At 45.2% G+C, this 17,910-nt stretch overlaps 1 protein-coding gene across 7 annotated transcripts in view; it reads left to right on the top strand.

The window, feature by feature from the left end:
• The window catches only part of MARK2 (microtubule affinity regulating kinase 2), a 128,026-nt gene that overhangs the window by 74,479 nt on the left and 35,637 nt on the right, over positions 1-17,910 (top strand). For all 7 annotated transcript variants that reach the window (XM_054993408.1, XM_054993400.1, XM_054993392.1 and 4 more), the window contains exon 2: positions 7,364-7,543. In XM_054993408.1, the coding sequence (XP_054849383.1) occupies positions 7,364-7,543 (180 nt within the window). The remainder of the gene's footprint in view (positions 1-7,363; positions 7,544-17,910) is intronic.

Below are 17,910 nucleotides of genomic sequence, written 5' to 3'. Positions count from 1 at the left end.
TAAGCTTCCCCCTCCCTTTGACCACCTGGGGGTCCACTGACCTTCAGAAGCATTTGGAGGAGAGGGTTATGGGAAAGTTGCTATTTACACAGCGCTGCTCCACTCGCTTCATAGGATAGGATCCCAGCCCTGTTCTAGAGCGTTTGGTCAGTTCATGCAGGATGCTGGCCTGGCCTCTTGGGCCGCACCTGCCGAAAGGGCAACCCCAATACGTACCTCCAGGGTCTCAGGCAGAGAGAAGTCTTTCCCAATCCTGCTTCTCAGCATCCTTTAACTGACGGTGCCAGGGACTAAACCGGGGCCCTGCATGCAAAACTGGCGCTCTGCTAATGAGCCGTGGCCCCTTCCTTGAGCCCAGCATTCTCTGTAAGCTGCCTGTTCAAGTTCAAGTTAGCCTTTATTGGCATATAGCAGCAATTCAGGCAGAGATCAGTACAGGTGAGCAAACTGTCTTCCAGGACATCTTGTTGGCCATTACTGAAGTTCTTCAGTCAGGAACTCGTGAAGGATCTCCTTCTCTCATATGAACCTGCCTGTTCTCAGAGATCATCTTCAAAGGTCTTAGTTCAAGTGCTCCTGCCTTTCAAGGTTAGGCATAGGATGACAGGGTCAGGACTTTCTCTGTGGTGGCACCCTGCTTGTGGAATAACCTTCCCAGCTGCACTTATATTTCAGACAAATGGATAATTAAAGTATGGGTTTGTGTACGTCAAGACGGAAGGGTGGCCAACAGTTTCAATGATGTTTAAATGGTCGCCATGAATGGATGGAGGAGGAGAGGTCTACCAGTGGCCATCAGCCACGGCAGCTGAATGGAACCTCCATGTCCTGAGGCGATGTAGGCCTTCTAGGGGCATCTGATTGGCAGCTATCGGAAACTGGGTGCTGGAGTAGATGGACCTTTGGTCTGATTTCAGAGATGAGCTTCTGATGAATTCTTTGAGCAGGAAGGTAAGATAAAACATTTAATAAATAAGCTTTTGAGGAGCTCAGTTTTAAAAACAATTGCATAGGTTTGTTTCATATACTCCTTTTCTCTAGAAGTTCAGAAAGTCCACGTTTAAGAGGGATAGCCTGGTTAGGGTGTTGATGGGGGACTGCTGCTTGGCCCTGGCCTACAGGGGCTTGCAAGGTTCCATCTTGTCCCCCATGTTTTTTCACATCTGCATGAAGCTGCTGGTAGAGGTCATCCAGAGGTTTGGGTGGAGTTGCCGCCCGTATACTCAGCTGTATCTCGTGCTTCCAGCAAACCCCAGGGAGGTTGTGGAAACCTTGAAGTGGTGCCTGGTGGCAGTTTTAGGAGGGATGAGGGCTAGCAAGCTGAAACTTAATCCCAACAGAATGGAGATGCTACTGGTGGGGGAAAGATTTAACACAAGAATTGGGATGCCTCCTGTTCTGGGTAGGGTTGCACTCCTTCTAAAGGAACAGGCTCATAGCTTGAGAGTGCTACTGGATCCAGGGATCCTATTGAATAAACAAGTGGCAGCAGTGGTCAGGAATGCCTTTGATCAGCTTTGGCCGGTGAGCCAGCTGTGGCCCTTCCTAGGCAAAAGAAGAACTCGACACCGTGATGTACACACCAGTACCATATAGGTTGGACTACTGCTGTGCTCTGAATGTGAGGCTGCCCTTGAAGAGTGTCCAGAAGCTACAGTTAGTACAGAAAGCTGAAGCCAGAATAGTGACAGGAGTGGGTCCTAGGAAACATATCACTCCAGTCTTGTTTATCTACAATGGCTCCTGATTTTCTTGTGGCCTCAATTCCGGGTGCTGCATTGACCTTTAAAGCCCCTTATGGCTTGGGGCCAGCATTCCTTCAAGGATACCTACTCCCATATGAAGCTGCCTGACCACTCTGCTCATCTTTGGAGCCCCTACTGTACGTGCCCCTGTCATCTGGGCCACGCAGTCAGAGAAAGGACTTCCTTGGTTGTGATGTCAAATCTATCGAACTCCTTTCCCAGGGCGATTCAGCCGTGTCCCCCTGTCATTGCCTTCCACCAGCAGGTGAAGACTTTTGTTTGGCATTCCCTCGTTAACTCTCATTGGTCCTCCTCCTGCCTTTGTGTGTCTCTGTGTTTGCGTTGATATGTTTTAATTGGTTTAAATATTTTATACATCTTTGTATGTTAATGTTTTGATTGTTTGCTGCCTTGGGGACCTTAAGCTGGGTGGAAAGGTGGCACACCAATGTTTGAAATAAATAAATAAATGATATGTAATTTTTTTTTTAAGCAGTCTTGTGGCACCTTAAAGACTATCAGACAGATAGCAGTGTAAGCCTTTGTAAGCCAGAGCTCATTTTCCCAGGCCTATCTGAATGAATCTCTAGCCTAGGAATATTTATGCCACCATATATTAGTTTTTTGAGACGCCACGGGAGATTATGAGTTTGCCAAATGCCTACAGGACAAGGTCTACCATTGGGGTGGGCGGACTGGCACAGCATTCCACGTACTTCCCTTTGCGTTGTTCCAGTGTCCAGAGTTGTTGGTCCATTGTAGCGTTGAAAAGAAATGAAATGGCAGAATCCTGTTTAGCCTGTGATCCTTTGAGATCCCCTGTGGAATGATTAGTCTGCAGTGGCAAGCCACATCTGAATACCTACCCCCCCACACACACACACACATCTCTTGAGTAACAAATGCTTATTTGAAACAGCAGCCAAAAGAAGCCCCCTCCCCAGATGCCCTCCGGAGTAAAAAATTTGATGGTTTCATCTTTCCTCAGTGCTTAAGTGTTCCTTTTCATCCTTTCATCCCCTGCCTGGGTGTAAATTATAGATGAGCAATGCAGCGTTTTGATTCTGCTCCTCCTGGGTGCCTTTTGGAACAGTGGCTCAGCTGTTGTGGTGGGCCGGGAGAGCAACGAGCCCACAGCGTCCTTGAAGAGCCAGCCAAGTGTAGGGCACAGATCCAGAGCGGAAGGCTTTATATATGCATCCATCCGTAGGCTCACTGTACAGAGCTCGGAACCTAGGATGGACTGAAGAAATTTGGCACCCAAAGCTTGTTCAGGTGGGATTTATTTAATAGGGAATGAAAATGGGCCCTGGAGGAGAGCGGAGGGGAGGTTCCGCCTGATCTCAGGTTTTTTATTTGAGACTACAATCTCCCTCCATCCCAGCCTGACCACTAAAAAAAAATAAAAAATAAAAATTAACGGCTCTGAAAAGTCAGGAATGCACTACAATGTATTTATTTTATTTATTTTATTTATTTTATCACATTTCTAGACAGCCCTCCCCGTCAGACAGGCTCAGGGCGGTTTAACAACAGTTTAAAACAATAAAAACATTATAAAAACATTAAAACATTATATCATAAACAATTAAAATTGGCGGGTATAAAATATTAAAATACAGCATTTTCCTGCATGGGTGGTGGAAGGTCTTCAGTGGTATGGCCAGCGAGAGAACAGCCTAGCCCCCACCAAATGCCCGGTGGAACATCTCCATCTTGCAGGCCTGGTGGAAAGATAACAAATCTTGCCGGGCCCTAGTTTCTTCAGACAGAGAGTTCCACCAGGTCGGAGCCAGGACCGAAAAGGCCCTGGCTCTGGTAGAGGCCAGGCGGACCTCCCTGGGGCCAGGGACCATCAGCAAGTACTTTGTGGCTGATCAAAGTGACCTCCATATATATGGGGAGAGGCGGTCCCGAAGGTATGCTGGGCCCAGTCCGCATAGGGCTTTACAGGTCAGCACCAAAACATTGAACCGGACCTGGTACTCAACCGGTAACCAGTGCAGCTGACAGAGGATAGGTGTTATATGAGCCATGATTGGTGCTCTGGCAACCACTCGTACAGCTGCATTCTGAACCAGCTGCAGTTTCCGGATCAAGCCCAAGGGAAGCCCTGCGTAGAGCGAGTTGCAGTAGTCTAATCTGGAGGTGACCGTTGCCTGGGTCACTGTTGTAAGGTCATGGGTCGATAAGTAAGGGACAAGTTGTCGAGCCTGTCTTAGGTAGAAAAATGAGGATCGAACAACCGCTGCGACCTGTGCCTCCATAGACAAGGAAGCATCCAGGACCACCCCCAAGCTCCTCTCGACACCGGCATAAGTGGTGCTCCATCGAGAGCGGGGAGCCGGAGTCCCACACCCATGGACCCTAGACCCACATGCAGGACCTTCATCTTCGAGGCATTCAGTCTCAGCCGACTCTGCTTCAACCAGCCAGTCACAGCTCCGGAGGCACGTTCGAGGACATCTGGGGCAGAGTTGGGCCAGCCGTCCATCGTCAGATACAATTGGGTGTCATCTGCATATTGATGGCACCCAAGTCCAAAACTCCGTACCAGCTGGGCGAGGGGGCGCATATATATGCTAAATAGCAGAGGGGAGAGTATTGCCCCTTGAGGGACACCACACACCAACGGGTACGATGTAGCCCTCTATGACGTTGGAGACTGGCAAGCACCTCCAGACACTCTTAAATCACTACTTCCTGTTGTAAGGGGGTGCAAACAGCGCGCTATGCCCTCCAGTTTAGAAGAGTGCAAGCAAAGCACTTGGTGCAACCCAAACAGCACCTGGCATGTGGGAATCAAGGAAAGAAGATGACAGGTCTAACAGCACTGGCAGTTTCAGCTGCACGATGATAGAGTAATCACCTGCTTGAACTTGCTGCCATCAGAACGTAATTTTCTAGTTAACATTTCTCATTTAATCAAGCATGGTTCTAGTCGCTATCACGAGTCGAGGTCTAGAACTTAACAGTCCAGGGCTTAATAGAGGTTAGGGGAAAGGAAACTTCAGAGCAGTGAACAAGTTAGTGTTGTTATCCCCACAATGCAGCTGGGGAGCTGGGGCTGAGAGGAGTGGCTGACCCAAGGCCACCTACTGGGCTCATGGCAATAGTGGGATTCAAACCAGTAGAGTGCTGATTTGCAGCCACTGTGCTACAGCACCTACTATCAGCTCCCTGGGGCAGAGATTATCTCCCTTGTTTCTTTTAGTCTGTGTAAAGTACTTCATAAAGTACTGTGCCATTGTGAGGAGTTTGGGCGTGGTCCTGAATACTTCCTTGTCAATGGAGGCACAGGCCGCGGCAGTTGCCAGATTTCTCTTCGCCAGATCGGGCAACTTGTTCCCTACCTCTCAGCCCACAACCTAGCTGTGGTGATCCACATAGCGGTCACCTCCAGTTTGGACTGTTGCAACTAGCTCTATGCTGGGCTGCTCTTGAGCCTGCTTTGGACGTTACAACTGGTCCAGATGGCAGCAACACGTATCTTGATCGGGACTCTGGTCACATATAACACTGGTTTTGTGCCAGCTGCACTGGCTCCCAATGGAATTCCAGATCAGATTCACGGTTTTGGTCTTAAGTCCTGAGCAGATTGGACCAGCTTACCTGCGGGACTGCCTCTCATCATATGTTCCCCAGAGGCTGCTCTGTTCGGACGACAAACATCTACTGGTGGTCCCTGCCCCTAAGGAGGTTTGCCTTGCCTCAGTCAGGGCCAGGGCTTTTTAGGCCCTGCCATCAACCTGGTGGAACTCTCTTGTCTGTGGCTACTCGGATTTGTTCTCTTTCTACTGGGCCTGCAAGACAGAGGTGTTCTGTCAGGCATACGATGGTTGAGACGGGCGGGCCACCAAACCAGCCTCCTGCCACTGGGGGTGGGTGGGTGGGATATGTCCTCCCAGATTTTGTATTCATCTGGTAGCTGGCCACCCTGCCCCATGGATTTGTTAGTGTCTGGATTGTGCAATATGTGTGTGGCTGTTTTAAACTATTGTTTTACTGATTGATGTTTTAATTTTATGATACCATGTTTTTATTATATTTATTATATTACTGGAATCCACTCTCAGCCTACTTGCAGGGAGAGCGGAATATAAATTTAAATAAATAAATGCTACATAAAAGTAATGAGAACCATGACTCAGATCCTCCCAACTCTCAGCCAGGGCTGAATAGCCTTGAGCCAAATTGTTCCTTTTTCCCATCTGTGGAATGGGTCTCATAATCTCTGGGTGTCTGCGATGAGCAAGATAAAGCAGGTGGTGGCATTTCCGTAGAGGATGTTGGGCTGGTTGCAGATATAAATAACAACTTATATGGAGCATCAGTTAAGTTCCTGAGCTTGTTATGCTCCCCCCACCCCACCCCAACATCCACAAAGTCTGTGGCTAAGATTCTGTGTCTTCCAGCTTTTATGGTTTCTTCACCACATTGGAAGGGGAATTTGTTTTTGTTTTTTTTATTAGAATTTTATTTAAAAAGAAAAATACAGATAGCAATAGAAAGTGCATAGAAACTTATACAAAATACAGAATTCTAAATTTGAAGTACAACAGAAAAGTATATTCAGAATATGTGATAATACAGCTTAATTATGGAATGTTTCTCTCCCTCTCCTTAATTATTTATACCTAAAATTTCATATCAATAATCTTTAATCAGTCATCTATTTCACATTTTACAGTCAACATTGTTAAGGTCTCTATTTTATAATTAGTCTATTTCCATATTAGCTATTCTCAGTTTTTCTTAACTTTGAGCTTTGTAATCAAAGAAATCTTTCCATTTTTTCTGGAATTCTGATATTGGTCTGTTACGCATGTAAGAAGTTAATTTGGCCTTCCATGCATATTCAGACACTTTATCCATCCACTCAGACATATCGGGGCAAGATTCTGTCTTCCATTTTGCTGTATATAGTACTCTCACAGCTGTCACCATACACTTGAAAAGTTCACCATGTTCTTTTGTAATACTGCCTGGTAGACTATTTAATAGCTTATTTGGGGGATTTAGCTCAAACAGAAATTGTTTTTGAAGCAATGTGGTCTTTCTGAGCTCTGAGCCCCAAAGGGATTCACACAGGGGAGATTCACATAGTAAGCAGCCTCTGTGGAGGTGGGGTGGTCTTCATTGAACTTCCACCATTCTGGACCTGGCCTTGCTTGGATTTTGGGGTCTGAATGTCACTACTGGATGTGGCTTATTCAGACTGTTTGGCTGAATACCCTATTATGGGTATTAGAGGTAGCTTTGTTAGAGGGAGAGTTTTGTAGCCTAGAAGACAGCAGAGCTTGTTTGTATCTTGTGGGTTTTAAAAATCTAAAGCCTTTTTTGGAGTAATCCAAACTGTGCCACATAGCGCAGGCAGAGCAAAGGTACATCTCTGTGATCAAGCGGGCTTGGAAAATGTTTGTGGACTAGAAACTTTTGTAGCCTTATCGCATGGGAGTTAGAATATCTGAAAGCCAACACTTACAATCCTGTGCTTGTCTTGTTCCTGGTAATAACTGCTAAACTGGCCACAAGGGCATTGCCATTTCTCAGAACGTCCTCGGATTCTCAGAACCATACTCATGATCTGTTTTTTCTCTCTCCAAATGTCTCCTCAGCCGGCCTTAGGACATCCGGAGTCCAAGCCAAGCACAAAGTCCAACATGCTGCGAGGCCGCACCACGGCCACCTCCGCAGACGAGCAACCGCACATTGGGAACTACCGCTTGTTGAAAACCATTGGCAAGGGTAACTTCGCCAAGGTCAAGTTGGCACGGCATGTCCTGACGGGGAAAGAGGTGAGAGGAGTCCCAAAAAATGTTTGCGGGGGGAGGGGGTGCTTCACTAAAGCAGGCAATTGCATTTCGCTAAAGGGGATATGAGAGAACCTGTTTGTCCAGCACATGGTAGGCTGATGGCCGAAACAGCAGGGCAACCTGATTCTGCATCCTCTCAGGGATGAAAGTTACAGAACGCATTTCACATTTTTTTCTTAGAGATCTGATGGTCTTGGTTTTTGGTGGGCGTTAGAGTAAGATGATAGAGGGGGTGAGTCAAAGAGAAACTGGGTTGATTGAGTAGGGAGTAGGGGTGGGCACAAACCGCGAAAAAAAACGAACTGTGTGGTTCCTGGTTCATGCGTTTTCACGAACCACAAACTTCCCCGAACTGGGGCAAGGTCGTGAACCAGTTCGTGGTTCGTACATGGGGTTTAAATGCCCTTAGCAGCGGCATGGTAAGGGGCATGTAAACCCACAGATCAGCTGCTTGTCGGGGAGATCCCAGCTGGCCAGCCAAGCCCCACCTGTGGTTTAAATGGTCATTTCCCCCCCGCAGCTGATCTGTGGGTTTAAATGCCCTTTCCATGCCGTTGCTAAGTGGCACGGAAAGTGGCATTGCTTTTTTTAAATGAACCAACCAAATGAACCAGCATACCAGTTCGGAAGGAGCTTCCACGAACCACTGGTTCGAGAACCACAAATCGGGTCGGTTTGTGGTTCTTTTTGGTTCATGTTCCGTTTTGTGCCCATCTCTAGTAGGGAGTATCAGGAGAGACCAAGATGGAGAGACCAGCATCAGTGCAAAGTATAGAAAAATAGCCTTTAAATGTCAGGTGATGCTGCGTCTTCTGCAGATACAAGGGCTAGTCACTTGCCTTTTCCAAAAGAAAAAAAGCATTTGAACATAAACGTATATAAGCATATATACATTGTTACGGGGCTGTATGCATTCTAACAGCTTTTCTGCTGTCTTGCCCAATTCCCTTCTTCGTTGCAGCTCCCATCCCATGTGGTTTTTCTCCATATGGAGTTCTTTTTCCCAGGCCGTCCTCCTGCTTTTGCCAACAGAAAAGTTGAATAGGATATGACCCACTATTACTGTTACTAATCCGGAGGACCTCAGCATTTAGATAATTGACCCAATTAAACAAATTAAAAATTTAAAATATAAATTGAAGAATGGAGAATCTTAGGCTTGCAGATTCTGCACCCAAATAATTACCCTAGTTGCTTTTGAATTTTGAAAGCACTCCAAATACGTTAATCCCAGCAATTCTAACTGCAGTCCTGTAAATCAGCTAGATACTATTGTCATCCGTATATTATTGGGGCTGGGGGCTTGGAAACCGGTGGTTTCAAGGAAGACAAGTACAAGATTCTATGGGTGTGCTTTGTGCTGCCAAGTTGCTTCCGATTTACAGAGCCCCGTGATTGAAAGTCCTGCAAAAGCCCTGTCATTAACAAACTTGCTCAGATCAGGTTTCTTTATGAGTCAAGCCTGTCTCCAGTTGGGTCTTCCCTTTTTCCTTCTGCCTTCAACTTTTCCTGGCATTATTGACTTTTCCAGTGAGTCTCACGATGTGACCAGTACAATAGCCTCAGTTTTGTCATTTTAGCTTCTAGGAAGAATTCAGGATTGATTTGATATAGCACCCACTTACTTGTCTTTTTGGCAGTCTATAGTTTCTGTAAAACTCTCCTCCAGCACCACATTTCAGATGAACAAGTATGAAAAATGGATGTTATTATGGAAATCCAGATAAAGAAATACCTTAACCCTTGCTATGAATAAGTGTTCAAACATGAACATTGTATAATAATACAATGTTATTATTTATGTGTTTGTAGTCTGCCTTTCTCACCAAGACCCAAGGTGGATTACACAGTGCAAGTGAACACAATATAATCAATAGCTAGGACATTCACTGAGCAAAATACAACAACAACACAACAACAACAGTGCTTACATATCGCGCATCTAGACAGATTTGTGCCCCACTTACAGTGGTGAACAAAGTGTTGTTATTATTCCCACAATATAGATGGGAGCTACGGCTGAGAGGAGTGGCTTACCCATCTGCTGAGCTCATGGTGGTTGTGGGATTTGAACCAGCAGCATACTAATTCAATGTTCTGCACCGGCTGGAGTCTCAGAGTCAAGTTTGAGGAGGGGACCTATGTAGAACGCATTACAGTAGTCTAATCTCTGTGTTGTTGTGCCATGAATACGGGTGGCCAGATCAGCCGTGTCAAGATAAGGGGCCGTCTTCCAGGCTAGTCTGAGTTCGGAGAAGGCCTTCTTTGCAGCTGCATTTACTTGCTTCTTTAGCAGTAGCTCTGGATGTAGTATAACCCTTAGGCTTTTAAGCAAGTCAGCCGTGGTCAACGGAGCCCCACCAAAGGACAGACTCACGATCTCCTTCAAGATCTCTGCATTTCCAACCGGAATCACTTCCATCTTGTCTAGGTTCGGTTTGTCTGCTTTCAGCCATTTGACAATAGCTGTCAAGCAGCGACTCAGAACCTCTACTGCATCACCAGGATATTTGGATAGTGAGATACAGAGCTGATAGTCATCTTCATATAGATGGCATCCAGTTCCGTAGCTACAAATAAATTCTCATAAAGGCTTTACATAGAGGTTGAATAACATGGGGGTAAGATAGTGCCTTGTGGAACCCCACAAGATAATTCCCTCACTTAGGATAGCTGGTCTCCAGTAGCAGCCCTTTGAGTCCATTCCATGAGGAAAGATTTGAAGCAGTCCAAGACACACCCCCTGCTACTTACTTCTGCCTCCATAATGGCATGGTCTACTGTACTGAAAGCTGCAGATAGATCTGGGAGGAGCAACAATGAAGCCTGGCCTTTGTCTGCATTCAGGTGGAGGTCATCAACTAGAGTCACCAAAGCCATCTCTGTCCCACAGCCTGGGCTAAAACCAGACTGAAAAGGGTCCAAAGCACCAGAGTTGTCCAAGATGGCCTGGAGTTGCTCAGCTACTGCTTTTTCAACCACTTTACCCAGAAAGAGCAAATTAGAGACTAGGAAATAATTGGCTGCATCACTTTTGACTAAGGGTGGTTTTTTAAGTAGTGGGTGGATGACCGTCTCTTTGAGAGGCTGAGGGAAGGTGCCTTGAATTAGTGACTGATTTATAGCAGACACCAAGGGCTCCCTTATTTTATCTTTACGAGATTTTAGCAGCCAGGATGGAGAAAGATCCAGTGTATGAGTTGTGGCTTTCACAGAGGCTAGAATTTGACAGTATCCATTGCTGTAACTGGGTCAAAATGATTCAGAAGTGGGCTGGATGGTGCATGAAACATGACTTCTGCCTCACCTGTATTAGAGCTGGCCTCCAGACCAGAGCATATTTGAGCTATTTTATCTGCAAAAAAACTTTGCAAAGGTGTCACAGTTAATAGTCTGTTCTTGAGCCAGTGAAGGTTCCGATTTACAGGTCAAGAGAGGTCAAGATACCTTAAGTGGTTGGAATGGACTTGGACCAGCTGGTGAAATGGTTGCAGAAAAGTAACGTTTCTTTGCTGCTATCACCGCAGCTTCACAAGTCTTCCAGCGGGCTCTGTAGCATGGTCTATCAGATGGTCTATCAGCAGGAGTTTTCCGCCAGCATCTTCCTAGGCTTCTTCCAGCCCTCTTTAGATCACCCAGCTCTACGGTGAACCACGGGGTTGGCCTCCGCTGCGAGGCTGAGAGAGGTCAGCGAGGAGAGATCTTGTCACTAGCTTCAAGGAGCTTCACATCCCAAGCTTCCACTGCAGCCTCAACAGAACCTGGGTTTGTAATTCTAAAATCCCCCCAAAGCATTTTGGAATCCAAAAGGATCCATGAGCCTTCATGGGTAGACCATATTAGCTGGGCCATATTCAGCCTTGACTTCAGCAGTCAGTCCGTGCTTCAGGCTGAACCTCCTGTTGCAAAAGAAGACCTTCCCTGAAAAGCTCAGAGCAAAAGATTCAGTCCAGGGTGTGGCCTTTTTCCTGTGTGGGGCTCTCACTATTTGAGAGAAGCCTAGGGCTGCCAAGAAAGCTGTGAAGTCCTGGACCAGCCTCGATGTGGAGCATCCAGCATGGATGTTGAAGTCTAGGTGTCTCCGGCTCCACATCCAAGAGCACCTCTGCCAACTCAGAGGGGGGGCTTACCGGAGTGGCCAGTCAACTAGCAGGATACTCAGTCTGCCCTTAGTCCCATCCGCCCATGTAACGAGCTTTTGCCCGTGTCTGAAACTAAACTTCCACTTAACCAAAAGAAAGATGTATCTTTTCTCTTGGAAAGCTTTCAGCAATTAGTTTTCAGACCTGTCAAACAGCTAAGTTCTTTGAACCACCTGTTTATCAGTAGATTTATTTTCTATAGGGTTCAGTATTACTTTGCAACTCTTTATCAAACACACAGACGCCTGTCTAGAGTTTATTTCACTTTATTGAAAATACACCCTAGTTTTTTAATGAAGCAAGTAATCAAAATATAAATGGTTATTAATATAAATCCTATAAAAACAGAACACAGAAAGGCAGTAAGAAATAACTTTTCTAACATTTCCTAATAAATTCTAAGTTTAACATGATCAAAGTTTCTATGAAATGCATAGGTAAAGATAAATTCTTACCTAAATTCTCTCAAGAGATTTCTTCCATCAGAGCTCTGACATTCTATCTGAATTTGCGTTTTTATAAATCATCATATGCAAATATCTAAGAGCTTTTCACGTGATAGCACAAACAAATGATAATTGGTCTGATGCTTCATTGAATATTCGTAGTTTCTATTGTATAACCTTCCAATTAGTAAAAAAAAAATGACGTTATACTCAAACTTGCAAAACAAAACTATAAATCTCTGAGAAATGTCAGAAAAAGTTAAGTTGAGAGATCACTATTGGTTGACTCTCTGATAGAGGAACATTAATCTCGATAGAGTCCTCTATTTTAATTAACTGTCAAAAGATTAAAGCACACCTGTTAGAATTACGTAACACTTAGAAAAAAACACACAGACAGTTCATGCAAAGTTTGAAAGTTCATCTAGAATACAAGTACATGGCCTAATATTGCTTAGTATTGATTATTGTCATGTGCTTTTATCTATATTGGTGCAACACCCGTGCGCACATCTGAACATCCGAGGAGGAAGGAACAATATAATGGCCATACACTTGGCAGTCATTGATCAAATATAAAATATTTTTAAAAATCCATTTCATGTGAACACCCATGACATTACAATGCTGCTGGCAAAAAACCCACTCACAATCTAATGAATACAATTAAAGTACTCTTGTACTTGTCTTTTTTTGTGTGTCTTTAAAGATCTGCCTCCTCTTTTTTTTTTTTGTTTCCGTTCCAGCTTGCTTAAGGCTACCTAGTGATTTCCTTATACTGTTAGTTCATTTGTCTGTCTACCTGAGCTGAGTGCATCTACTCTAACAGCAGCAAGGTCTTTCGCAGCATGTGCAGAAGCCAGGGATTGAACTCACGATCTTCTGCATGCAAAGCTGTGCCACTGAGGCATAGCACTTCTCCCAGGTAGTCCCGTACACACACAAAATGGCCTCAGACTAGCTCATTGGACTGTCTAGCTCAATGTTATAGACTTAGACTTGCAGCAACTTTAGGAAAGAGAGGACTTCTGCAATACCTGCTACTGATTTATGGGCTGAGGTGAAAAATTAAGATACCTTGCCAGTAGCAGCCACTACACTCACAGCTGCAGTTGCCACTGTTTTTTCTTATTTAGGTATTTGAACCCTCCTCCATTTTATCCTCACAACAACCTGCGAAGTAGTTTAGGCTAAGAGAGAGTGACCCGTCCCAAGGTCATCCAGCGAGCTTCCCTGGCAAGTTGAGATTTAAACCTGTTGTCTCGTAGATCCTAGTTTGACACTGTAACAATGGCCGTTTCCAGATAGCTTACCTGCACCTGGAACGTTGCGCCACGTTGCGGGGAAAACGCGAAATATCGTGTTTTCTCGCACGAGTTTTGCGAGACCGCGCAAAAGTCGCGCGATATTTCGCGTTTTCCCTGCAATGTGGCACGACGTTCCGGGTGCAGGTAAGCCATCTGGAAACTGCCCATGTGCCACACTGGCTTAAATAAAGTTGTCTAAGGAATCCTTTGCTTCTAGGGTCATTTATCTTCAATGTATAACTCATATCCCAAGGGCTCTGGGTAGGTAACAACCTTGGGACAATACAAAACATTGCTTACATTTGAAAACAACCTATTCTGCCTCTTATAAATGTATTGCTTGCATCTTTAAAAAAATGCATTTGGCATTGTACTGGAAGTGATGAGCTGCAAAAATAAACTTTCACCTCCGGCCACTTAAACCACATGCCCAAAGGAGAATGTCTTGTATCATGTCCTAAAGAGGTACAGAAATGTATAATACTTAAAACCACAGCAAAGTCATTGTGGCGGAGAAGACGGTATTGATTTTTCTCCTTGAGACCTCTGTGTGCTGTGGCTGCTGTGACATGCTCTCTTCTGTTAGCAAAGTGTTTTTGAACATCTCCTCCTCTTTATCTCTCTCTCCCCCACTTCCTAGCACAGTCCTGAAGAACACACTTTTAGCCTTCAAAAATACCAACTCTTGCCTTTCCAAAGCCTGCCAAGGACCCATTTCTGACTGCTTTCCCAGCAGATGGTGGGCTGACGGCGGTGCTTTTACTCTTGGGCTTTAATTGAGACACTCTCAGCCTTCTCCTGATGGCCAGGGAGGGAGGGGCGATGGGGGAGAACCTGAAGTCCCGGTCAGGGCTGGTTCTAAAGTCCTTTAAGGCAGCCACCTTCTTGCACTTTGGAACCGCTTGTGGAACAGCAGTGTTTACGAGCCTCTTTGGATTCCCCTGCTCCCTTAAGTCTGGATGTAGCTTCTTCAGCCAGCTTCAAACTAAGCATGGCTCTAGCCCCCAGGCCTTGACAAATTTTCTTTGGTTCTAGGAGCCAGACTCATTTATAAAACCTAATCCTGATCTATGTATGTAAAGTATAGGGTTAGCCTTGGCTGTCATCACCATAACGCATATCCCTAACCAAACTCCCCTATTTGTTGCTTTAAAAAAGCTCCATTAACTGAATATTGGAGACTTTATAGAAAACTGGTTAAGAAATGAACTAATCTCCCACCATTGAATGGTGGGAAGTTAACTTGTAAACAAACAGTGATAAAATGCACATTTATTTTTTTGCCAAAATAGTAAAATGTAGTCTGATGTAAAATGATAAACAAGCTTCGTACTTCTACTGAGGATAGCTGAGAGACATTGCTGAAAACGCTAGGTGCCTCAGCGGAGTTTTCTAGATGCCACAGCAGCCTGGCGCCTGGGATTTGTCAACCCCTGGTCTATCCTGTTCTCTGATGAACAGGGAAATACTCACAACAACTGATGACCAAGAGCAAGCTTGGCTGAAGCTCACATGCCTCCATGGTTTTTCCGTCCCTCGCACAACAGTGTTTACATTCTGGGCTGTAGTCTCTGGTGAGCCCATCAGTGCTGGGCTGTGATGCAGGCCTCAGGACAGGACGTTCCAAGAGGCACCAGGTGAGGAGGTGCTGCTCTTTTCCCTCTATTGGAGAAGCGTTAAACAACTGGCATGCACAATAAAGTGCCAGCCGGCACCGTTTCTGCTTTGGGAGGATCTCAGTGGTGTGATCTATGAACAGAAGCTAAGAGGGGGTGGGGTGAGGGATAGCTCTGACAGAAGCGTAGATCTGATGAGCACTGATGTGTGCAGCCAGGTGCTTTCCCTTTGTGCCTTTTCCCCTCAACCAAAGAAGTAAGCCCTGGGTTTACATAGCAGGAAGCAGGGGGTGCTGGGTGCTTCTGACTAAGGTTGGCTTGCCAAGGGCTATTTGTCTATTGGCTTGAATAGCTGGAAGTCTGTCCCCCACCCCACCCCCTTCCAAGCAGCTGTCCTGGTTGCCCAGAGACTGAGAAGCTGAAGCCTGACTTAACAGGCCTCTGGTTAGAGCCTTGCAGTGCCTGCCGCTCAGTGGCCCCTTCAGTGGGTGGAAAGGCCAAACTACCTGCTCACCCCGTCCTTAGGCCTGTCCCTTCTCCCTTGAGAAAAGCTATTCACTGACCACTGGTAACGGTATTCCACCTGGCCGCAAAGCTCTGGACCCAGCAGAGCTTCTGTCTTTCAGAGTTTCTTTGAGGGTCCCCTCTTGGTGCCCCTGCTTCACAGAAAGCTGTTTCCTCGAAATGTTGGACGTGGTGACTAAGTCAGGATTTAACATCACAACATAGAGTTAGAATACAAAGTCACAATCGACGACTGAAGGAACCAGCATTTAAGAATGAGCAACCTGCAGAGCTATTTAAACCAAAATCCAGACTGGAAAATTCTAGCTTCGGCACAGTAACTCAAACCAAGCACCCCACCCGAAGAGAATCATTTTTTCAGTTTTTTCTGCAGGTCATGGGGCATGGTGTTTCGCAGCCTCAGTGCTGCCAACAAGAAGGCACTGTCACGTATGACCATCTGCTGAAATTTTTGTGGGTCAGACAAAAAGGGGGGCCCGCGGCTACAATGATATGCAGCAAGCAATTACCAACTGCGGAAACAATCACGTACTTAAAGTGCACCGTGCAATAATAGCCAATCGTATCTTTCTTTAATTCAAGAACCGAAGGTTCACTATCAATCCCTCTTAAATTGCACAGTGCAATTTACATGAGATTCGTAATTACAATTCCAAATATTCCTATACAATCATACTCAGTTCATATACAGTCCGATATTGATAGAGTTCCAATGGAGATATTGGTCACACCACTTCCTCTTCTTTTACGTTCGTGTTTAAGACTTGAGCTGTTCAGTCTTTATGGAAATACTCTTCTAAATTCTTTCCCAGGTGAAAACTCAAGGCTGGACGTGGCCCGCGTGGATGCCGACTCCTGGGTGGGAGAGCCGCTGGGACTCTCAGTCCCAAAGAAAAAGGAGAATTCACAGCTGTCCAGAACCACTCAACAGGACGCCAGCACTTCCCCTGTTTCGTACCCACTTTGTCAAGAGGGTTCTTTTATAGCAGTTATCTCCCTGAACAACAACAATTTATGCAATAATAATAAATACCTTTTATCAAGCAGAAATGGTGTGTTTGAAAAATTTCTCATATCACGTACTCACAGCTCCAGATACTCCATTTACTTATGGCTAGTCACTCCTCTTAATCCAATTGGAACCACAGATACTTGCATGAGGATCACAAGTCAATCTAATTTATACCAAACGCTGACCATGCGGGAGGAACCTACCAAACTGTTTAAAGATACAGTATCATGCCCTTGGGCTGTCAGGCTACATAGATGTCTAAATGGTCTGTAACTCACAAAGGCAAATTGGTCTAACGATCATAGACAGTACTTCTACTCTCCCAAATAGCAAGACCAGTCTAAATTTTGATTCAACTCTTTTGGGTGCACTGCGTCTAATTGAAAAATCCAAAATGCTTCCCTCCTTAACAGTTGCTGCTTCAGATTAGAAGAGGCTGTACCTTTAATTATGGACTGTGAAGCGGAATTCCCTCAATTTAGATTGGTCTTGCTATTTGGGAGATTAGAAGTACTATCTATGATCAGTAGACCAATTTGAGGAGTAAATGGAGTACCTGGAGCTGTGAGTACATGATATGAGAAATTTTTCAAACACACCGTTTCTGCTTGATGAAAGGTATTTATTATTATTGCATAAATTGTTGTTCAGGGAGGTAACTGCTAAAAGAACACTCTTGACAAAGCAGGTACAAAACAGGAGAAGTGCTGGCATCCTGTTGAGTGGTTCTGGACAGCTGTGAATTCTCCTTTGGACTGAGAGTCGGCACCCACACAGGCCACTTCCGGCCTCGAGTTTTCACCTGGGAAAGAATTTAGAAGAGTATTTCCATAAAGATCGAACAGCTCAAGTCTTAAACACGAACAGAAAAGAAGAGGAAGTGGTGTGACCAATATCTCTATTGGAACTCTATCAATATCGGACTGTATGTGAACTGAGTATGATCGTATAGGAATATTTGGAATTGTAATTACGAATCTCATGTAAATTGCACTGTGCACTTCAAGAGGGATTGATAGTGAACCTTCGGTTCTTGAATTAAAGAAAGATACGATTGGCTATTATTGCATGGTGCACTTTAAGTGCGTGATTGTTTCCACGGTTGGTAATTGCTTGCTGCGAAATTTTTGTGGGTGGCAAAACACAGTTGCGGGGCCTCTTCTGGTGACTCAGCTGTGGGGGTGGGCTCATATTGGAGAAGGTGGTATGGATGTAGCGTTCATCAGAATCTTCAAAGATCAAGGTTCTAACCCTCGTTGTTGTAAATGTGTCTTTTGAAGATATGCTGCAAAAGTCTGCCC

Source organism: Eublepharis macularius, chromosome 1 (genome assembly GCF_028583425.1).
Source record: "Eublepharis macularius isolate TG4126 chromosome 1, MPM_Emac_v1.0, whole genome shotgun sequence".
Taxonomy (NCBI): Eukaryota; Metazoa; Chordata; class Lepidosauria; order Squamata; family Eublepharidae; genus Eublepharis; species Eublepharis macularius.
Note: the sequence above shows the minus strand (reverse complement) of the source record. Positions and strands in the feature narration are given on the sequence as shown.